The 24,611-nt window shown below is 41.4% G+C and overlaps 1 protein-coding gene across 4 annotated transcripts in view; it reads left to right on the forward strand.

Annotated features, from left to right (window-relative positions):
- The window catches only part of si:dkey-34e4.1 (carboxyl-terminal PDZ ligand of neuronal nitric oxide synthase protein), a 77,321-nt gene that overhangs the window by 38,027 nt on the left and 14,683 nt on the right, over nucleotides 1-24,611 (forward strand). For all 4 annotated transcript variants that reach the window (XM_053677103.1, XM_053677104.1, XM_053677105.1 and 1 more), the window contains 3 exons: nucleotides 6,831-6,977; nucleotides 11,841-12,006; nucleotides 14,052-14,343. In XM_053677103.1, the coding sequence (XP_053533078.1) occupies nucleotides 6,831-6,977; nucleotides 11,841-12,006; nucleotides 14,052-14,343 (605 nt within the window). The remainder of the gene's footprint in view (nucleotides 1-6,830; nucleotides 6,978-11,840; nucleotides 12,007-14,051; nucleotides 14,344-24,611) is intronic.

Consider the following 24,611-nt stretch of genomic DNA (forward strand, 5'->3'; position numbering starts at 1 on the left):
CTTTTCTCTGAAGTGCACTGCCAGAAGCAGCGAAGCCGTTGTACCTCCTGTTAATCTGATGGAATGAAAGCAACAGGACACAATGAGGCTGAATGTTGCTTCTTTTTTTTTTCTCCGCGGAGTGAATCCGTCTAATCCCGAAACCTGGAATGTTCTTCGTGGCTTTGGAGGTGGGCCATGAAATACTGGTCAGAGACTCGGTTTCAGAAAGATAAGAGGAGAGAGAGAAACCGAGAAGAACGCATGGATGAATTTTACTAATTGCTATCCTTGTGCCAAATAGGGAGGAATTAATTGGGAAGAAATGGACAAAAAGACCGCGCACTGGCACGCCTTTCATGCTTATCCACTATACAAATATCCACTTGGATATTATCCTAATCTTGTACTTTTGTGTGATCATGCTTTTCTACATTTCTCTGTCCATCAAGACACTGTGGAGAAAGAGACCAGACGAGAGCGTGCTGTTTTAGTAATCTTTTAGCGCGCTCTGGTGGACACAGTGAGCTGTTGCAATGGAAAGATGAGATATATAACATCGAGGACTGTTGTTGTAATTGGTGGTGGTGGTGTTTTATTAGCTATAATTTTACTGCACAGTTGGCAAGTCGTGAAAGTTACAGACGTACATATTAATTAAATGAAATAAAATTCAATGCATTAAGGCGCGCACGCTGATTCTTTAACACGTCGAAAATTCTGAACGATTCTGCATCAATTAACACATGGTACTGATCACACTTTTACACAGGCTAATGAATAAAGCTTTTTTAAAAAATATATCATCGCTTTTTTTATGCATCAGATTATACTTTTGTCATAAATGTCATTCTTTAAAAGATATTTGAAGTTCTCTACGAAAGACTTTTTTTTTCTTGAGGTGATCTCGAGCTCTATTTTGATACTTCCTGTGTGAGCTGTCATCTTCAACCCACCTTTTATTTACCATTCAGGTTCAACACACAGTGTAAAACAGGTTTAGAACGTTATTCTTTTTTTTTTTTTCTTTTTTTTTTTCCATTAAGTAGTAATTTAATATATGATTTGATATTTATGTGAACATAAATTATGCTATAAGGGACGCATTTATTCAGATCTGTCTGTACATGAAATGACACAAAGGTCTGTTTTATTTATTTTTCGAAAAAATGAGTAGATTTAGTTTAATTATTGAAATCTTTTTTTGTACTTTTGCCTTCAAACATGCAAATATTATGAACATTTAAGCGACACTTGTACTGACAGCCCTAATAAATACATTCGTTTTTATAATAAATGAAAATAATTATACTATGTCGGGGGGGGGGGGGGGGGGGGGGGTAGGTTAAACAAATCAATAGTCACATCATGGAGGGACGATGATGTGACTATTGATTTGTTTAACCCTACTTTTTTTTTTCCATAGTATAATTATTAATTATAGTATAATTATAGTATAAACAGTTTTCCTTTCCTAAAAATCACCAAATTTTTATATATATATATAATATATGGTTCAATGAAGGTACAAGTTCAGTGATAAGAGGTTGAATTTCTTTTCCTTTGGTAAAAGTGGTGAAGCCAGTCAAGGAAACTACTTTTTTAAGTTTGAAATTTTTAAGATATTGAAAATATTTCCACACGGATGATTTGATATGATTTAAGTAAGAATACATAGTTTTATCATGGACACTGTCACATAATGGAGGATTGAGATGGATGCCTGTGCAGATAAGAGTTTTATTGAAGAGAGCCAGGCAGACAAATCCAAAACGTGAGTCAAAAGCGTGGTCAAAAACAGGCAAGAGGTCAGGCGATCAGCAAGCGGGCATTAACTAGGCTAAACAAGAATCGAACGACGAGGGCGAGAACAAGATAAAAACTATGAATAGAGGAACAACGGCTTGGTATACGGAAAACGTACGTAATACTTCGGGCCGAACAATGAGACATGAGGGGCTTAAATACTAAACGAAATCAGGGGGATAACACAGAACAGCTGAATACAATGATGACATGTAAGGGAAACAACCTATGACAATAAAGTGGAGGAGATGGGACATAAACATTAACAAAACACACGTGTCAAAAGTAAACAAAGTCACTGTTATATGTGAACCCGGAACAACGCCCTCGCGTTTCGAGCTTCGGAGCGTGCTGCGTGCTCCAGCGCTTAGCGTGAGAGGAAATCGTGACGGACACCAATCTGTTTTTTGTATTTTTCTACAAATATTCATCAAACGTTAGTCTGTAGTTAATGCATTGATTGGTTAATTTATACCATCACTAGGCCTAGACAATACACCTCAAGTACAGCTCCATAAACTACTTGAGAATAATAATAGCTAACTCCATTTCATGTTTTTCTCTGATAAGTTTGATGAACCCACATAGATGGTAATGCATTTTAATGTGTTCTAATCAATTTTGTAAAAAGCCAAAAACTCATCCCAGCTGTGAAGAATGGCATCATGGTTTAGGTTTGCTTTGCTGCCTCAGGCTTGGATAGTTTCTGCAGCAAGATTCTGGCCTGGTATTAACGTCCGTCATGGCTAAGCGACCAGCACTTAATACACAGGGTCAAATGCGTCTTCGTGATCCAGTCGCTAAGAACACATTTGGAGATGTTTCAGGACGCATGTGGACACAATACATTTGCAGTCTGAACAGCCAAGTGCCCCTGATCAAGAGCTCAACATCAAAGAGCTCCAGTCACCAGTGTAGCAGATTTGTGGTTTTCATGTGCCTTGGGTGTTTTTGCATACATCATCTTAATGAAATCTGTATGTTAAATGGTGCATATGTTGAGTCTCCTCTTATATGCCTGTTTCTTGTTACCCAGTTTACTGTAGCCTCTGATTCCTGTTCCTGGTCTTCTGCTGGTATTGCCCATCCACCTCAAAGTGCAACATGTTTTTGTGCTTTGAGATGTGCTAAATATTGTAAAGAGTTGTTACGAGTTACCATAACCTTCCTGTTGGCTCATACCCTTTGTACAAAGCAAGATTCATGATGACATGGTCTGCCCATGTTGGTCTGGAAGATCGAACGCCCTGACCTCACCCCCACTGAACACCTTAGGGATGAATTGAAACAATGATTGCCCACCAGGTCTTCTTTTGACCAACTCCTTAATTAATTGTGATAGTTTTGGAAAGGGATGTTCAACAAGCACATCTGGTTGTGATGGTCAGATGTCCACATACTTTTGACCATCTAGTGAATGTATACGGTGAGTAAAATTACGTATGCAACACACATTTTATTTTGGTTCGGACGTCGAAAAGAATTCTTCGATGCCAGTATGAGTAAACTTTTAACTGACCAATCTGAGAGCATGCTATATATAGGTTTGGGTCTTTGTTTGGCTAGTATATTTCGGACTGGAAGTCACATTTTGGCAGATTTAGTAACCGTGCTCACAAAATGCAATCACGAGTGGTCCCTGAAGATGAAACTGTCCATCTTGACTGTCTGCTTGTGACCGGCTCATCCAAGCCAGATGTTAATAAATCTTAACAGAGCCTGAGGGAACGATGAATTCAAAATTGTAAAATTGGAATTCTACATCAGAATGTCAGGGTAACAGTCTATTGTCTGACGTTTATTAGAGGTTTGGTGATGAAACAAGACAAAACGCATGAGAAAATCAACAACAGAATGAAAAAGAATCCAGACCTAAACCCAAATAAAGCTGCAAGCAGCAATTAAGGGGCCAAGCACTAAAGAGGCTAAATGAGGAGCTAAACAAGAATGGCAGGGAGCACCAACTGTAAAAATAAATAAATAAAAAAACAATTTTAGACATTTTATAAAATGGTTGAAAAGGCATAAATACAACCAGTAATATAATTTAAGTATTTAATTGTATCTTTGAACAATAGTTTGTGCTGTCACCAAATTGATATGGTGTGGTCAGGGGGGTGTTTCAATGCCACACACAAAGTGTTGCAGACATACCGCCGATGCATTAAAAATGAGAATATTTTTGGTCTATTAAATAAAAAGATAAATTTTGGCAGGCATGGTCTGAAGAATTGAATTTGGTGAAAATCGGTTCGGTTTTCAACAAAATTCAACATGGCGGACAGCAAGTTCGGTCGACTATGGCATAATTGGTATCGTTGTTCTCGGAATAACTCGCTCAAGACCACTTTCATCACAATAGGCATAATTATTCATATGCTATTAGCATTAAAAAAAAAAAAAAAAATCATTATACTTTTTGACCACAAGGCGGTGTTGTCTCAAAACTTCTTGAGTAACTTCAGGGCATGGTGTGCCCTGTGTGTTCTTAAAATATAGAAGTTTAATACAAAATTAAAAATGGCCGACGCTCAAAATGGGAAAATTGCGTACCATTCGACTCGGTATGCCGTACCAAATCTAATGAGATAAGCCTCGTGATTTTTGGTCGACCTATTCAAAAGATATGAGCAAAATTAGCCATTTTTCCATATCTCATGACCCGAAAACCGTGCAGGTACCCTTAGGTCACGCTTGCGGCGTGGCGTGGGGACGTAATGACGTGTGCCATTAATCGATCTATGTTCTAAAACGTGTCAAATGGGAACATGAAAGGAATAATCTAAAAGCAACTCATGTAAACATATTAATCACAATATTGTCTTTTTCAGATTAAGGTCAATAATTGGATTATTGCTGTCCATGCAAACGTAGACAGTGTGTTCAATAAAGACATTTATTTTGTCTAATTAGTTTAGCAGAAGTTATAAATCCCAGTACTTATAAAGGGCTTGCAAACTTTATTTATTTAAAAAAAAAAAATTTCAACTGCATAAGCCAAATCTATCAACTTTATTTCCTGAAATTAATTAGGTGAATAGAGCTTTTGAGGAAAGTAAGATAAGTTGTTTATGGATTGTTGGACATTTTGAGGTCCGTTTTTGGACCCGTATATATATATATTTTTTTTTTAATAATTTTTTTATTTATTGGAACCTCCACCGTAACTGCAGTGCCCTTTGTGAAGAAGAAGAAATGAGTTTGGGTTTTTGACAGGCCAGAAGGAGAAAATAATTAGTTTTAATTCTGTACTAGCTGTGTTCCACGTTTCTGTCCCCCAGAGACCCGCAACAGCCTCATCTCCGAGCTAAGCAGACAGGCCAAAGCTACTTAGAGAAAATGAGTTTCTTGCGCTTCGAGACGAAATGTATTTGAGCTCATAAAACTTTAATGAGCTCCTTAAAGGTACTGGGGTTCGAATTTTTCATGTTTAAATGGCATGGCGAGACATTTGGAGCTAGCCTTGAATGCAAGGCTTTTGATTTTTTGCTGTCTTTATATGAGAATTAGTTTGAAAATCGCTTCGAGGGTATGTACGTCATGTGCTTTCAGCTTTTCTTCTGTGCTGTTTCCGGACTTAACGACTTTACACTTTTTTGGAGACATGTCGACCTGCCGTATAGGTCACTGTGTAGTTTGTTCTAATTGAATAAAACAACTCCTAAGTAATGGGCTGTCATGTAGTCTGATGTAAAGACGAGTTGCTTTTACGACCCTGATATCGATTACTTTCCAGTAACAGCACTTATTGTCTTATTGTGATTTTATTCATCTTACAGTATACTTCAGCAGTTTGGCAATGAATTTGTCACTGAATGACACATCATACTTTTTTTTTTTTTTTTTTTTTTTAATTCGTTTATAGCTACGTTTAATGTTGTGGAAAACGGGTTTGTTCCTCTCGTCATTCCACTGCAACAGCCGTGAACAGTTGTTCTTTCACGAATACATGCCTCCTCGCGGAAAAACGTCACCATATCAACAATTACACGTTTTCTTCGAACATGCGTTCATCATACATGTCCCTGTGTACCTTGTTACTATAGAAACAATAACGTATTGATCTTCTACTCTCTCGTGACTCTGGTTCTCTCAATTCTTCTATCGCTTGACCTTAGTTCCGCTTTTGATGCTGTATGTCATGACTAGGGCTGGGTATTGTGACCAATTTGGTGATTCGATTCTTATTGATAGGGATTCGCTTCGATTCAATCTCGATTAGTTATCAATATTTCATTTAAAAGGTAAATCCCAGGAATCCATGTTTTAATATGAATGCTGGTAACGGAAAGCCTCCTACTTAGCTTTGTTCCTGAAATACATGTTTACTTTAACAACAGGGTGCACACGATTATGTTTAATTACTTTTACTTTGAGTAACTAACATTATAACAAGAAATCATAACTATGTGCATACAATGCACACAAGGTAAGCACAATAAAAACCTTCTAAACGTGCAACAGTGAAATTCATGAACAACTTTGAAGCACGTTTAAGAAATAAAACCGTTTTCAAAATTCAAAAACGTGAAGGATGGCGACATGTTCAGGACGAGAGGCGAACTGCAGATAATATTCACATCCTCTCGAGTAAAGCACGCACATTGTGAATCGATTCAGGAAATCGTTTTGTCGAATCGAATATCGATTCAAATCTGAGAATCGATATTTTTTTTACCCAGCCCTAGTCATGACTGACTTCTCTCCCGCCTCTCGGATATCGGGTGTCACGGGTGCCGCTCTTTCCTGGCTTACTTCGTGCCTCACTGATGGACAGTTTTACATTTCAGTGCAGGACCGTCAGTCGCCTGCAGTCTCTCTGAAATTAGGTGTCCCTCAGAGATCAGCTCTTGGACCTATACTATTCATTATATATATAATATATAATGCCTTTGGGTCGACTTAGAGTTATTTATAATGCCTTTGGGTTGAGTTATTGAGTTTGATGAGTAAGTGCTACTGTACCTCGACCCCAACTTTAATTCGGTTGTATTACATATGTCTGTTTGTTTAATAACAATCCATCCTCACTGTCTTATTTGTAGGAACTTGAGGAGATGCCTCTTCACCCTCTGTCTCCCAGCAGCCCCCACTCTCTGTCTCTTACACCATTGGCTGACCAGCACCACCTGCAGTTACTACAGCAGCAGGTACTCCAGCAGCAACAGCAAGCTCAAGTCGCTGTGGCGCAGGTAAGACTTGTCTCCCACACACACACACACACACACACACACACACTTCAAGGATTCAGAAACTTTTGACTGGCAGTGTACACCAAGATTGTTCTCATGAGACTGTTTATCAGGGTCAAAATTGATTGCTTGAAATAAATCAGACTGTTATGAGGGGGGAAATGGTTTATTGCTTCCTGGTATCCATCTCTCTCTCTCTCACACACACGCTTACATGCACACACCATTTTGATATATGTCTATCGATTTCTTTATTACTGTAGCTAAATTCATGCTACACATATCCTTAACCTTGGTAATGGTAAAACCTTCTTTTTTTTTTTTTTTTTTTTCCAAACTTATTTGATTTATTACATATATTGCAGGTTTATACGTCATTATGGCGACATTTATTCCTCACAGAGGTCCACAAATCTACGCTCACACAAAACGCACACACACACATGCAAATGTTAACACTGGGAAAATATTACTCAATAAATCCATCCCATCCCATCCCATCTCATCTGCTCTTGTTTGGCGTAATGCGCGTTGACTTTATGATTACGTGAAAAAAAAAATGACATCTGATCCTGAGACACAGTAAATGCTATTTGTGCTCAGATTCGCTGACCAGCTCCTCCATTATGACCCATGGAGCTGCGTTGAATCGAATATTAATAAACCACACACTTTATATACACACACACACACACACACACACACACGTCAGACTTGCACACATAGAACGAGCCACCTTTTAAATGTCATGACACAACATCAAAGCAATAACCTTATTTTATAACCATGTGAGCTCGATCAGGGAGTCGATATTAAAAACACAAATCTGGCAATCTCGCATTTCATTTATTAGCCACATGAGAAATGTGTGTGTACTCACTGAGCGCAAAGGGTTTCAGATGTTTAACGGTTTAATCTGTATTTCTGACGCGGATACGAGAATACGATAAGGTACAGGATGTCTGTTCACTAAAGGGAAAAAAACGTTAAACAAGTTGACCTAGTATGAGACGTGTTTTTTTTTTTTTTTTTCTTTTTTTTTTAATTGAGGCTCGTGTCCTCGGCTTGTTTGGACTCTACTCACTACTAAGGGACAGAGCGAATGAGGGTGAGCATACCCAGAAGTATACGTGGAACAGCACGGCTCAGGTGTGCCACCTTAGTGATTACCCCTCTAGATCATCCCCAAACATCTCTCTCCCAGTTATTTTTTTTATTATTATTTTTTTTTTATAGATACTAAATGATCCTAAAGGCAGGCACAGACAAATTAGTTGAGCCAACAGATTAATGTCAAAAAGCATCTTTACAGAAATCCCGCGAATGTTCCTGACGCCCCCTACAGCATTGGACTCGCTCGATTCTATCAAACCTCGAACCCCGGTGCATTTGCGTTCATCTTATGCCATCACAAACATGCATGGAGAACTCAGCACGACTCATCATATTTTTTGCTTTGTTATTATTTTGGTGCTATTATGGTACAGTGTTGTGGAAAGTAATGATGTCGTCATCGGCAAAAACACGTGCGCAGGTTACTTTACGTCCTGAAGAAGTGCGGACCCGAGTACGAGTTGCGCTCTCATACACGGGAATCGCTGCTCGCTTCCGGTGCAGCCAAACTCGGACCACCTCCTACAGGTCGTCTCGGGTTCGGTACCGGGGTGCGCTTCCCGGTCCACATGACAGCTTTCACATTACCAATTTTTTATTTTTTTTTTAATTCAAAACCGTGCTCTGTTTCGTACTATTCTACCAGTGTGAAAGCCCCTTTAGTCATCAAGTGTTTTCTTTGGAATGCTTTATGGCAGTGGTTCTCAACCTAGGAGAGATCAGAAGGGGAGGGGGGGGGGGGGGGGGTGCAAATTTTTTTTAAAGAAAAAAAAACACAGACAGGGTTTCATTTGGGTACTTGGGGTATATTATTGCTTTTCAAATAGAATGTGCATAAATGGAAAAACCCCACATTCCCTTTCCCTCTATATTTACTTTTTTCTGGGGAGAGGCGGAGCTTAGCCTGACTTTTATCTAGCTATCAGTGCAGAACAATGTTGCCAACTTAGCGCCTTTTCAGACCCCTTTAGAGACTTTTTTGCAACAAAATAAAAGCACCAATTGCGACAAATCTAGCAACATTTTGGACAAACCTTAGCAACTTTCCAAATGTCCCCAGTACTGTCCTGCAAGCGTGAGGTCCTGCTTTCCCGCTGCACTCTCGCCTCGCTCTGCGTCTGCTCAGTTCAGTGAGGGGCTGAGAGACGGAGATTTAACGATGTCATAAGTAAGGATACGCACCCTTCCTCCCAATTTACATCATTCGTATGCGAATGTTTTTAGAACGCAAGACGAATGTAACGCAACATGTTTTACATGTAAAATAGTCTATGTTATTAAAGTAGTTATAGAGTTCAGAAACATTTTATATCATTCACGTTCCATACCTGTCTGTTATACAGTTTCATAAAAGTTATTTAAAAAATCATAACTTATGATTAGTAATTAAAAAAGTACAAAAGCCCCCCCCAAAAAATCTATCTATCTAAATACACAGATTATAGATTAGGTTATGTACAGATAGATTTTTATGTAGAATAGATAATCATTATACCTGGTCTCCTCCAATAGTGTGTGTGTGTGGGGGGGGCATGCCACATGATAGGGGAAGCTTGGAGGGGGGAGGCTTTATTTACAAAAGGTTGAGAAGCTCTGCTTTATGGTATCCATGTAAGATTATCCACAACTACAGGAAGTAAATCACAAGTGCAGAAGCAGGAGTAGAACATCAGGATGAATCAGGCCGGTCCGTTGGATGAGAGCATTGAGCCAGAATCTGGCACCAGCATCACATCAGGCAGCAGAGAGAGAACTGGTTATTAGGTTTCCTCTTATCCTACAGTGGATTAAAATGATGAATGTTGTGATCAGAGTGCAAGCGGGGACTCGTGCAGGTGCAGCTACAGGGCACTCGGCACCCTTTTGTGACTGTGCTCAAAACTAAATTTGTTCGGCAGTGCTATGGTAAAGACGTATAAGTGTGGGACATGAACAAATATGGCATTTTGACATAAAATGTGCTTCATAACTCTAATTTTGCATTCCTTGTGTAAGTGAAAGAGTTAAGACACTAGTAAAACAAAATGTACTAAACGGACGACTTGGAGCGAAATATTCCGAAAAGCAGCTGATAAGGGTCCACCGTAGGTGGGAACTCCTTTAATACTGTTTAAAAAGCATCTCAGGGGAATTACATTTACGACAATACATTTCTGGAAATTCTAGGCAAAAAGAGGGTCTACTTTGAAGATCCTAAAATACTAAATTATTTTGATTTATTTTGGAGTTTTTTATCACAACATAATTCCCATAGTTTCATTTGTGTTATTCCAGAGTTTTGACAACTTTATTATTATTCGATAATGTGAAAAAAAAATAAAGAATGAGTGTGTCTAAACTTTTGACCGGTGGTGTATATCCAGAAAGCTCCTGCTGGGACATAAAACTGCCCATAGTTGCAGAAACACCCTACAACATAATTAAAACGGAGGGCCTTAATGTTAAGCGGGTATAAGGGAATCTTGGGACATTACTATCCTGTCCAATGAACAAACCTGAGTGATGCAATGAGAGGGGACTGGGTAGCGTCAAAGCATATCAAAAGTCGCTGTACTTCTGAATTGGATCAAGCTCTACAATGTTACTTAAGAGAGGAGCTTTACAGAAAGGCTGACTAAATAAATAGCTTTTCAACCTTAAATGAGTGACTGAGACTGTGTATGAATCCTGAACATTAACGAGAAGGCTGTTCCATAGCTAGGGGGCTTTATACAGTCTTAATATATGCTGTAATCTTCATTATTCTAGGTACTAATAAAGAACCTGCACCTTTCGATAAAAGCAGATCATAACAGACCAGAAGTTCACTCAGGTACGATAGGATGAGAACATTCAGCGTTTCAAAGGTTATCAGTATTACAGAATGAATGCAAAATTTTACTGGACAAACTTTCTGAACTACTGGAACATCCAGAAAGAAAGGCGTTATAGTAGTCCAACTTGAAGGCAACACAAGCAAGAACTAGTTGTTCTGCATCATGTAATATCATTGAGTTTCTTAGCTTAGCAATGTTTTAGTAATATTATATGAATATTAATTCAGTTCCTTATGAGCTTCAAATAAGAGACTGGAGTTTTTAATCACACAAAAGGTCTTTCACTGCTGCACATGATGTGCATGAAAGGTCATCCAGACAAACTACTACAAGCAATTACACATGCTTACGTCTAGCTGCTTGAGGTCTTAGGAGAAGTACTTCTGTTGTGTCAGAATTTAATTGGAGGACGTTACACAGCAACCAGTGTCTTTTGTCCTTGACATATGCTCACGTTCATTAATCTGATGTCTGTTTTCTGCTGCAAGCATTTAATGAAGAGTTATGAAGCGCTAGCATGCTTCCAATTCGACCGATGAAACTAATTAATAGTATCATCCGTTTCATTTTTAAGATGCAAGGTATTTCCCGGTGAATGCAGCCTAAAACATTTGGCACAGCCGATTACATCAGATTCTCTGCATCCATATCTTCACTAAGACAGCAGGCTTCATGTAGTGATGTTTTATTGCTTTCGGGAAATGCAAACAAAGCTAATAAAAGTCTAGAAGAAACCAGAGCACTGTCCTCCCACACTGTTTGAGTATGGTGTGTGTGTGTGTGTGTGTGTGAGAGAGAGAGAGAGAGAGAGAGAGAGAAAGAGTCTGCTTATGTAAGAGCCTGATTAGCCGATCGTTATCTGACCACCTGTATTTAATGCTCTTTCTTCCTCCAGTAACTCTCCACTCTCGCCTGATCATCTTCCTCACCACAGGTGCAGCTGCTGAAGGATCAGATAGCAGCAGAGACTGCTGCCAGGATGGAGGCTCAGGCCAGGAGCCACCAGCTGCTGCTGCAGAACCGAGACCTGCTGCAGCACATAGCGCTGCTGGTCCAGCATGTCAGTGAGCTGGAGGCCAAAGTCAACGGTCATGCGAATAGTAAGACGCATACACACAAGTGCACACAATCGAGATCGTCTCCGGTAAATATGCACTATAAGAAGCGATTTTTCTAAACAGTTGGCTCGAATGATCGCTCAGATCAATCCCACGAAGAAAGATAAAGCTTGGGAGGATATAGCAGAAATGCTTAGTGCCTCTGGTGAGTGTAGTAGCTAGTCTTGATACTAGGTAGTATGAAATATAGTACATAACATGTAAATCAGATATACCGCTAAACAAATTGTGTAATAGGTTGTTTGCTATACATTTTGGTTACTAGCATTTCTCATCAGACCTAAAAAAACAAACAAAAAAACTGCAGGATACTCTCTGGGTGGGAGGGATTGCACGCTGTCTGTCCGTCAATCACAGGGACATTAGCCAATCATGGGCATCTGTGTGCTTGTGTACGTGGAAGAGGGCAGATATCACTTTTTTTTCTACGGGTGTGTAATGGCACATAGAGAAGCAGTTCAAAAAGTTGTGGTTGGCTGGCTTTACGTGTCTTGGAATAAGCATGTGCCAGCCTTTACCTTTCCCCACTTGGAATTTGTGTGAAAGGGAAGAGCTGGCTAGTGGGTGGGAATTGGAAGATGGTCAAAATCGGGGCCAAAAAAAGGTAATTTAGGCTGATAAACAAGCATTTGGGATGATAATTTGTCTGAGCATGAGTTATCCTGCATGAGCACGTCCTCATTCTGAAACCGCATTGTTCCACAAGCATGTCTTCATGGCAAAAGAGATTGTCAGTAAAGGCAAGAATGCCCCCTCCCTCCCCCCAGGTTAGTGCACTGGTATGCATTTTGGGATGCAGCCTGAGGATTTGCGACTCACGAATGCTCAATGTTGTGCGAATGAAATAACTTTAACGTGCTCATTTAGTACTGGATTCAGTAAACATCACAAAAAGTGGTTGTCTTTTACCTACTGTCATTCTGCAATATTCTAAACAGTGCCTAACCTATAGTATGAGTTACTTAAAGTGCACCTGTTATGGTTTTGAAACGTGCCTAATTTTGTTGTAAAGCTCTCATACAATAGATTTACATGCCTCCAAGGTCAAAAAACACTAACATGCTCATAATTTAAACTGCAGCATTACCTTTTTCCCCCAGTGTCACCAACGACTCGTTAAATGATCCGTTCTAACGGATTTGTTCTAAACTCCGCCTTTCAGAGTGCATACTCTGCTCTGATTGGTCAGATGTCCCAGTCTGTTGTGATTGGTCTACCGCTGTCAGCGTGTTTCAAAAAGGAAAAGCCCACTACTATAACGAGTTTCAGCTCCATCTGTCAGCGAGCAGCCGATGGAGACAAGAGGCGGGGCTTTTTGTTACAAACCTACGTAGGTTAGTAAAGGAAGTAAGTCTGGAATTACTAATTACTAAAACTCATTTCAGCTGTTCAGAATCGCTTCCTTCTTTTGGGAGTCAATAACTCCGTTTGTCGTGCGCCTTGATTTTTGAAACTTTGCAGACTTTTTATATTCCCAAACAGCTCTATAACACACTACATAGAAGGTAATATTTGAAAAACCATAATAGGTGCATTTTAATGTTAGCTAGGTAAAATAAAAGCTCTAGACCCTGTTAGTCAGTTTGCCTGTTTTTGTTGTGCATGTTATCAAGGTTGCACGTTTTTACTCACTCATATACACACAAACCTTTATGATGTGTCAGTAGCAGGGTTTTTTTTTTTTACTTTTTAGCCCTAAAATCAAATCAAATCAAATCTGAGAAGACCGAGATAGAGTACTGGAGAGCTAGATGGAGATTCAATTCAATTACACTCTCAGACTCTTGGCCCACACCTAAAAGTCTGGCGCATCATTTGTTTGTATGAGATGTTAGGCTTTTATGGAGTCTATGTTTCAAAGTTAATCCATTCCAGAGTTTTTACTAGGTCATCATGACTGGGCGTGTTGCCAAAACCCGTGCAAGTCTGTTTGTCTGTGCGAATCATTTGTGCCTGTACTTCAGTGTAAACATTTTAAAGATTTATTTGTGTTTAACTGACTCATAACTGATGCATCTCCTCCTCAGATGAAGACTGGAGAAGGTCATCATCCTGTTCTCTCTCTCTCAACCTGAAAAACCACTACAGTTCAGACCAGATCATCACGTCCACGCCAGCAGGAGAGGCTCAAGTCCCCCCTACACCCCCTTATACCATGGCTACCATGGCCTGTGCCGAGTCCTACCTCAGCCTGCTCAGAACGGGAACGTCCCATACCGTCACGGCCAATGGCAAGCCAGCAAACATAGGAAGCAGGCAGGGAATGGGCAGTACAAGCAGTGACTTCACAAAGTTCAATTCAGCGGCAGTGGATCAACGGTATGCAGGATTTGTTTTTACCTCATACATATAAACGCACAGAAGCTTATACGTGAGCACAAATCTGGGATGTGTTTGGGTGGGCTCTCTTTCCCTCTCTCTCACTGCCGTTCTCAGCTCTTTCACTTGTCACATGTCAGCTGGACCAATTACTAACACTGTTTTGGTCAACGCAAATTATTTTGTTCAACACAGCGGTTCAGTGATTGGCTCATGTTTCTGTTTTCTAAGGAAGATTATTTTGCTCCAGTCCTCTCCATCATCACGTGCATCTTTTATAGAGTGCATGAATATTAGGAGCATCTCTAACAGACTGCGTGTACTGTGAAACTGCAATTATGTATTCGCTGTTTGTAAGTTACTAGCTAGCGCTCAACCTCGGGATAATTAGCATCCAAGCATTAATGGAAGACAGTCAGTACGTTTACATGGACAACAATAATCCGATATTAAGACGGTACTCGGTGATTATTGATGACCTTAATCTGTCTAAAGTCATACTCGGAGTAAACACAAATGGAATTAAGACGTGCAGTATTTCCTATTTTAGTGGCATTATTGAAGTGCATTTGAGACATGTACACACCTTAATCACACTATTAACATCATGTGTTTTCAGCGTATTGTGTATTGGATACGTACACACACGGCAGCGCTCAACCATTTGACGGCAAACAAGAGAGCACAACTGCGTCCGAAACTGCTTACTTATCTACTGTATAGTAGGAGCAATACATGTATTTAGGAAAGTACGCGGTTTGGGGCGCAGACCACGGCTTCAAGCAGTCGTCTTGTGCACGTATAGCATGACAAATAATTAACTGCACTTGAAGCTTTCGTAAAATTAAAACTGAAACACCCAAAACTGTATACGGGCCCATAACGAAGACGAATTGTATGTCAATGCGTGAAATCCCGGAGGGAACGTCGGACGGCGGGGCATGGGGACGTAATGACGTGTGCCATTAATCGATCTGTGTTCTAAAACAGGAACATGAAAGGAATATTCTAAAAGTGACTCATGTAAACACCTTAAAGCAGAATATTGTCTTATTCAGAATAAGGTCAATAATTAGATTACTGCTGTCCATGTAAACGTAGTCAGTGTATTTCTGGCTTCGTAAAACACAAAACGTTATTTATGTTCCTGCTGCTCTGTTACTGCTAATATTCATATTAAGTACAAATACAGTACGGCCAGAAGCAGTAGGGAAAAATCACTGCACTGAAAAGAAAAAAGGAGAGCGATCCGGAGAATAGATGTTTTTAACAGAGAAAAGGATGTGGTGTGGTTTATATGTAAATGAGTGTGTTTGGTTTTCTTTAGTGCTGGCTGTCTGATTGTTTGCCATATTTTTGTTAAGGCGCACTCTGTATACAAGTGCGTGTGTGCGCGCGACGCTCCCCCCCCAACCTGGGCAACGTCAGCCCAGGTTCCTGAATAATCTGAAACTTGGGCTACTCCGTCTGGGCAGTGGGTTTATAGATGAACAGGTCAACATGAACATAAACACGGGGCAAAAGCAGGACAGACACGGAGAAAAGAGGAATACGTTTTACCCTCAATGTGTGTCAAGCTGGCCGCAGAATTAACAGCTCATATCACAAGTTTCAGCAAAGTCCTTTAACCAGTGGATAACAGAACTGCATACTGTATGGAACATGTCAGGACTGACTCATATGCAGTGGTGCTTGAAAGTTTGTGAACCCTTTCGAATTTTCTATGCATGTAATATTGGACCATTTTTTACAGTTACATTTATATAGTGCTTTTCTAGAAACTCAAAGCGCTTTACATAGTATGGGGGGAGGGAGGAAATCTCCTCAACCACCACCAGTAGCATCCACCTGGATGATGCGACATCCATAGTGCGCCAGAACGCCCACCACACACCAGCTATTAATGGAGAGGAGAGTGATATAGCCAATTCAGAGATGGAGATTATTAGGGGGTCTTGATGGTTAAGGGCCAATGGGGGAATTTTGCCAGGACACCAGGGTTATACCTCTACTTTTTACGATAAGTGTCCTGGGATTTTTAATGACCACAGAGAGTCAGGACCTCGTTTTAACGTCTCATCCGAAAGGCTGTTTTTACAATATAGTGTCCCTGTCAATATACTGGGGCATTAGGACCCACACAGACCACAGGGTGAACTTTTGCCCCAGTACTAAAGGCACATTCACCCCGGAAACGACCTCTTGTATCTTCTCGTGTTGGTAAGCAGGTTCAGGAATGCAGTCCTATAACTCGAAGTAGGGTTGGAGCTACAACTTTTCGTCCTCCAAAGACTGTGGTTAGCCTTTTTTGTGATTATTTCACTTCAGATAGTATGCTAACCAGCGAAAGGTAAGTGACTCTGCTATCAACGCCGTTTATGAGCGGGCACGCTCTAATTCGGCAATCGGCAGTTTACAGTTCATTTTCGGTTTGGTGTTTCTCACTTTAATGCTGATATAACGCTAAATAATTGAAGTCAGGTTGGTATCTCCTCCCGTAAATTTCTGTTTATACGTATCGTGGAGTTATTCCCCACGATTTTGGTTGTTTCATTTTTTGAAAGTGCGCTGTCGGTAAGCAATGCACCCCGATTGGGCTTTATTGAATTGTTTTTCATCCCTGTGATTTAGTCTGTGAATTGACTTAATTATTGGCTATAGTGTGAGCATGTTCGCTCTTTACTGCACCCTATCATGTCACAGTGCGTGGATGTCATAGAGGGATCATTCCCCAATATTTTCACTGTTTAAAGTTTCATAATTGACTCATTTTCGGTAGGACAGGCTACACAACACCCCTGATTGGGGTTGGTTGAAACGGGTGATGCTTTCATCCCCGTGATTTAGTTCCTGAATTTATTTAATTATTGGCTACAGTGTGAGTGTGTTCGCTCTTAAATGCACCATATTGCACGATAGTGCATAGTTATCATAGAGGGATCAGTCCCCAAAATTGTTATTGTTTAATTCTCATAACTGACTCGTTGTGGCTACACAATGCCCCTGATTGGGGTTGATTGAAACGGGTGATGCTTTCTTCCCCGTGATTTAGTTCCTGAATTTATTTAATTATTGGCTACAGTGTGAGTGTGTTCGCTCTTAACTGCACCATATTGCATCACAGTGCATGGTTATCATAGAGGGATCATTTCCCAATATTGCTATTGTTTAATTCTCATAATTGACTTTTTGTGGTAGGAGAGGCTATACACCGCATCCTGAAGGGCGGTGATCAAAACGGGTGATTGTTTTTCGTCCGTGATTTAGTTTGTGGATTTCTTTAATTATTTGCAGAGATATGACAAAGTGTATCTATTTCTCTCTCTGTGCTCAATTACCTCCTGGCAAAATGGTCACATACAGAAAACCATCTGGATAGTAATTATTTCTGGTCCCTCTTGCCTGGGAGTTGACCACTTAAGAGAGGGATTGTCTGAGATGGCGTGCATGAACTGCAGCTCCATGAGCTTAGCAACACGGGCAGCCAGGCTGGCCCAGCTAGAGGGCAGGTTGGGGACTCAACCACATCCTACACAGACCATGTCTCCCAGCTCTCATAAGCGCTGTAAGACCGATTCACAGGGGGCCCCTGGTAAGGGGAAACGCAGAAGGGTAGATCCCCTAGCCCAGAAGGTAGACACCTTGGCTTCTGAGTTTGCAGAGATTAAGTCTCTCCTACTTAATCTGCAACCACCCAGTGCACAGCCTGCTTGTGGTCCCTCTGTAGCTGCACCGTAGCCTTCCCGCTGGGTGCTGCCTCCAATACTGCCACCAGCCTTTGATACCTAGGAGGTGGATGCACTCGGGCCTCGGAGAGCCTAGTTATCAGGGCAGGTTATGACGAGGAGGGGGCAGGTGAGAGCTCCCATTCTTCTCATCCCAATTCACAGGGGACGAGAAACAGTACACTGAATGGCTCGGAGACCAGTCAGACGTAGTCAGGTCTGTGGTAAAAATGGCCTTAGCACGTCTAGGGTTAGATGCAGCACCTGTCCAGGTGACTCCTCAGAGTGCCTTTTTCAGGAAGACCTCTCAGTCCTCAGCTCTTTGTGTCTCACCCTCAGCTCCATATATTGAGGACCTGCAGAGGTGCTGGGCAGACCCCAGACGTTTCTCTCCTCTACCGACAAACTGTAGAGCAATAGCTAATTTGCAGTATGTATCCGACCATGGCCTTCACCGCATGCCCAATATAGAGCCAGTTGTTGCCGCCCTTGTGCCTGATGAAGCACTTCAGCCCGATGCACACTGCCCCCAGCCACAGTGCCAGTTGAGAGATGACTTCATTGTGAGAAGCTATGATACAGCAGCATGTATGGGATGTATTGGGAATTCCATGTAACACCTTATACTGACCCTGTCCCAGACATTGCAGGCTTCTGAGGTTGACCCTTCTGCCCAGAGCCTGAGTGACGCCTCTTTGCAGGCATTCGCCTATATGACTATAGAGTTGGGGAGGCTAATGTCTTCCTTAACCCTCACCCACAGCCAAATATGGCTGGCCCAGTCTCCACTTTTGGAGACTCTTGCATAGCGAGGCCAGGCTTCGGGCCGTCGCCCCTCCAGAAATTATAAGGGGCGAAGGGGTAGACATTGACTGTACCACTCCCACAGTCGGGTGCATCACCAGCCAGTAGCTCAGATGCTGGGAAGCGCTTACGTCAGACCTCTGGGTTGTATTAACCCTGTCACAGGGCCACAACTTTCCATTCAGATGCTGATGCCCGAGGTTCCAGGGAGTCAAAATGACCTTAGTCAAGGACCCAAACAAGGCTCTGGCCCTACACCAGGAGGTCTGGGCTCTCCTGAAGAGGCGGTCTATCGAGCAATTAGACAGGGTTTACAGAACAGTGGATTCTATTGCACTTATTTTATTATCGCAAAGAAAGATGGTGGATTTCGCCCCATACTGGATTTAAGACCTCTGAACACACACCTCAAGGTTATCAAGCTCCTCATGTTACCAACAGTGGACGTGTTGCAAGACATCAGGCAGAACGATTGGTGTAAAACCATCGGTCTGAAAGATGCATATTTTCACGCTCCAGTCGTGCCCCAGCACAGGCAATTCCTCCATTTCACCTTCAAGGGAAGGGCTTACCAGTTTTGTGCGCTCCCGTTCGAGATTTCACTAGTGCCAAGGGTCTTCACCAGGTGTGTAGCAGTGGCACTGTCTCCATTACAGGTCAGGGGGATTCGAATTTTCACAGATATGGCAGGGCAGAGGTGGACCTTTTCACCTCACTGTCAACGACACACTGTCCCCTTTGGTTTTCACGGGGGGAACCAACAAGCCCCCTGGGCCAAGATGCGCTGGCCCATGCAGGGCCAAATCGACTGCTGTATGCTTTCCCTCCACTACCTTTGATACTGCCCTCCCTAGACAGGATCCTCAGTGACAATCACAAGGTGCTACTAGTAGCCCCCAAATGGCCAGGGAGGGTGTCAGATTCACTGTTTGTCTGCCATGTGGGGCATAGGCGAGGTCACGCTTTGTCCAAGCAGCGTCTGTCAAAATGGATTGTAGAGGCTATCGTGTATGCCTATTAGGGCAGGGGCCTCTGGATCCCTCCTCAGGTTTGAGGTCACTCAACCAGGAGTGTGTCTACTTCTTGGGCAGCTGTGTCATGGGCATCAACCTGCAAATTTGCAAGATTTTATAGGGTGAATGTGGTCTCGCACAACCCGGTGGCTACAGCCATTTTTTCCCCGGCTTCACAGCCGTTGTTAAGGGACACATAGAACTTTCTCGTGACCTTGTTGATATTAGTCAACCAGGTGCTGAAAGCACCGCCTCTGGCGGTCAGTAGAAATGAAATAGAACAATGGTTACATATGTAACCGCGGTTCTATGAATTTCAGATGCCCGCCAGAGCTTGGCAGTCACTCGGAAGGTTCGCGAGAAGATTGCCAAGAGGTAATTTCCGGGGTGAATGTGCCTTTAGTACCGGGGCAAAGGCACACTTCAACCAGGGCACAGGTGACTTTGTTGATATAAACATTCGACCTGCACGTACACGTGATGGACATCCAGGTGGTGAATGCACCCCCTCCGGTGGTCATCCGAAATTCATAGAACTGCGGTTACATACGTAACCATGATTTTCCCTGGAGGTCTCTCATCCAGGTACTGGCCAGCCTCAACTCTGCTTCGCTTCAGTGGGAGACCAGGCGAGAACTGCAGCGAGATATGGCTCAGGCGAAATTTGTAAAAATTTTCCTCATAAAATATATGACAGAGTGTAATATTTTTCTTTGATTTGTTTCATTGTGTTCTCTTTATCTACTTCTAGGACTTGTGTGAAAATATGATGTTTTAGGTCATATTTATACAGGAATATGGAAAATTTGCAAATGTTCAAGCACCACTGTACTATATCGACGATACAGTGCCACGGTTTCATTTATCTTGTCTTGTATTTTCATCACACTTTTCAAATCTCCACCTCGTATTTCTCCCTTTGCCTCATCACTCAAAATATCAATGCATATTATGTTGTGGGAGTGCAAACACAAATAATGAAAGTGTATAAGAGGACTGTCTTCCCACGTTGTTTGACTGTAATATAAAAGTGTGTGTGTTAGAGAGAGTTTCATGTAACAGGTAATGGAAATTTTTTGACCTTTTGCCGGGTTTTGAGGATTCATTACTGTTTGTGTGTGTGCGCGCAAGAATCTACATTACCACCTGCTCTTGAGTTTTCACTTTATGGGGAAACACACACATCTGCCCCTTTTCAAGCCTGACAGGATGTTTTATTACCTTGATTGGACTTTTTTTCCCCCCTGAAGAATCAATACATGCCATTTTATTCAGAAATACCCCAGTAATACCGGCGTCTCTGTGGTAGCGGCTTACAGTGCTTCACAAAGCAGCACAGGAACACAACCACATTACACACACAATCATGCATCCTTATACACTTGAAATACAGTACACAGTTTTTAATGACGTAAAAAGTCCCACAGAGTCCTAATATTGTTCGTCTAATGAAGGGTAGCTAGAATCAGCTATAATAAGGTGCATATGAAAGAGAATTCAATTCAATTTTATTTGTATAGCGCTTTTTACAATAGACATTGTCTCAAAGCAGCTTTACAGAAATATCAACGTGGTATACAGATATTAAAGGTGTGAATTTATCCCAACTGAACAAGCCACTGAGTGGCGACGGTGGCAAGGAAAAACTCCCTAAGATGTTTTAAGAGGAAGAAACCTTGAGAGGAACCAGACTCAGAAGGGAACCCATCCTCATCTGGGTAACAACAGATATTGTGAAAGAGTTCATTATGGATTTATATGGAGTCTGTATGGCCTTAGGAGCAGCCGTAGTCCCAGCAGTCTGGAATTAAAGAAGATTTGAGCTCCATCCAAAGGCAGAAAGGATCTGGATCTCTAGTATCTCCATAAATTCGTGTTGGGCTCGGCGAAAGGAGAGAGGGAGAAAAAAAGATAATTATGACTGCGAAGTAGTAGAACAGAATCTAGTCAGGGTAGGCTTGAGTAAACAAATACGTTTTAAGCCTAGACTTAAACACTGAGACTGTGTCTGAGTCCCGAACACTAATAGGAAGACTGTTCCATAACTGTGGGGCTCTATAAGAGAAAGCTCTTCCCCCTGCTGTAGCAGTCACTATTCGAGGTACCGTCAGATAGCCTGCATCTTTTGATCTAAGTAGGCGTGGCGGATCATAGAAAACCAATAGGTCGCTTAGATATTGTGGCGCGAGACCGTTTAGTGCTTTATAGGTTAATAAAAGTATTTTATAGTTAATGCGAGATTTTACTGGGAGCCAATGCAGTATTGATAATATTGGTGTGATATGGTCGTATCTTCTGGTTCTAGTTAGGACTCTAGCAGCTGCATTCTGGACTAAGTGGAGCTTATTTATATTCCTACTGGAACATCCAGACAGTAAGGCATTACTGTAATCTAATCTAGAGGTGACGAATGCATGAACTAGTATTTCCGCATCATGTAGTGACTATGTTTCTTATTTTAGAAATATTTCTGAGATGAAAGAAAGCTATCCAAGTAATATTATCTACATGAGCATCAAATGATAGGCTGGAGTCAATAATCACTCCAAAGTCTTTAACTGCTGTACATGATGAAACAGAAAGACCATCCAGAGTAACCATGTGATCAGAAAGAATACTTCTAGCTACACGTGGGCCTAATAAAAGTATTTCTGTTTTATCAGAATTAAGTAGAAGGAAGTAAGTTAACATCCAATGTCTAATGTCCTTTACACAATCCTCAACTTTACTAAGCTTCTGTCTGTCCTCTGGCTTCGCTGAAACATACAACTGTGTATCATCAGCATAACAGTGGAAGCTAATTCAGTGTTTACGAATAATTTGACCTAGGGGTAGCATATATAAAGTAAAGAGCAGTGGGCCTAAAACAGAACCCTGTGGAACTCCAAAAGTAACCTCAGTACGCATGGAGAAATCACCATTTACATCTACGAACTGATAACGATCGGTCAGATAAGACCTGAGCCAGGAGAGGACTGTTCCCTTAATACCAACCACATTTTCTAATCCATCAAGGAGAATAGTGTGATCTATAGTATCAAAAGCTGCACTGAGGTCGAGTAACACAAGCAGCGAGACACAACCCTGATCGTAGGTCAGTAGAAGGTCATTTACTACTTTAACTAACGCTGTCTCTGTGCTATGATGAGGTCTAAATCCTGACTGATACATTTCATGAATGTTATTCCTACCTAAGTACGAGCATAACTGCTTTGCTACAACCTTTTCTAAAATCTTAGAGATGAAGGGGAGATTTGATATTGGTCTATAGCTGGACAATTGAGGCGGGTCAAGATCAGGTTTTTTAATCAAGGATGAAGTGGATTATTTACTCTGTCGTGTTTTTTAGAGGCACAGACTCATCAAAAGTGGAGAGCCATGTCCACTGTAGCCTTAGAGTCCTGTTCTTGGCTGACCGGAGCACAACCTGATGTAGTATTCTGCTATTGTCGCTCATATATCTCATATTCGATGTATTGTGCTTTCGGGGATGCTTTTCAGCTCACCACAGTTGTAGTAGGAGTGTAGGAGACTCACTTGATGTTTTTTGTTTTTTTGCATCTTTCTGCATAAGGCTGTCGTGTGTGAAAATCCCAGGAGATCAGCAATATCTAAAATTGCCGAAAAAAAAAAAAACAGCCCGTCTGGCACTAACTATTACGCCGTGGTCAAAATGTTCCCAGTTAGGCATTTACTTTTCCGAGGGCACTCTATCAATAAAAGAATTGTCAAACTCGTGTTCTGCGGCTATTTTATGGAATTAAATTTCTGTGTAACTTTCCAAGAAACGAACAAAAATATACAGTTAGAGAGAAGAAAAACGTTCTGGAACTGAAAATGGTGAACTCTGCGGCAAAAACCTAACCTAGTCTTCAAATAAAATACACGGCATTCTTTGTTCAGTTTTTTTCCGAGCGTCATTTTCACTAATCATGGTTTTTGTATGTGCCGCCGGAGTTTCCGTTTACGCCTTCAATGTTTTTGTTTAAGCTCCACAAGTTTACGTGCACCATTCCGGCACAAACCTCGTGTGTGGGCGGGGCTTAACAGCGATTTACTCTCATTGGCGAGTGAGATTTGGAGTGTCCAGCTGAGGAGGAGGAAGATGATGTTTATGATGATAATGACGACGCTCCGTGCCGCTCCTGAGAGCTCATCTCGAAAAAACTGTCGTATGAGACTACCCAAACCTCAAATATTAATTACGAACTAATGTCCTGACTAAGTAAATAAGTATGTAAGTAAGTAATTTCCACTACAGAGTACAAACACTAGGACTATACAGAGAACCGCATCCAGAACGCTCTCCAACGTTCACGCCACTGAAGTTTCTACTTCCTGGTACAGGGAGCTGTCCATCCAACTCTCACTAGCCAATGAGAGTAAATCGCTGTTCGGCCCCGCCCACACGAGAGGTTTGTGCCAGAATGGTGGAGTGTAAACGAAACGTTTGAAGGTGTAAATAAAAACTCTGGCAGCGCGTTCATAAACCACGATTAGGGAAAAACGAAGCTTCAAAAACTGTTAACAAAGAAACCCGTGTAATTGAAGACAGTGTTACGTTTTTGCCACAGAGTTTCAGTGTTTTCAATACTTTCAGTACTTCTGGCACAAATGTAATACCATATTATTTTAGCATAATGAAAGTGAAAGCAAAAAAAAGGACAACATCCATGCAGCGCTGTTATAAGCACAGCATGGAAAATAACCCGACGACATTGTTAAA

This window comes from Ictalurus punctatus, chromosome 28, assembly GCF_001660625.3.
Source record: "Ictalurus punctatus breed USDA103 chromosome 28, Coco_2.0, whole genome shotgun sequence".
NCBI lineage: Eukaryota > Metazoa > Chordata > Actinopteri > Siluriformes > Ictaluridae > Ictalurus > Ictalurus punctatus.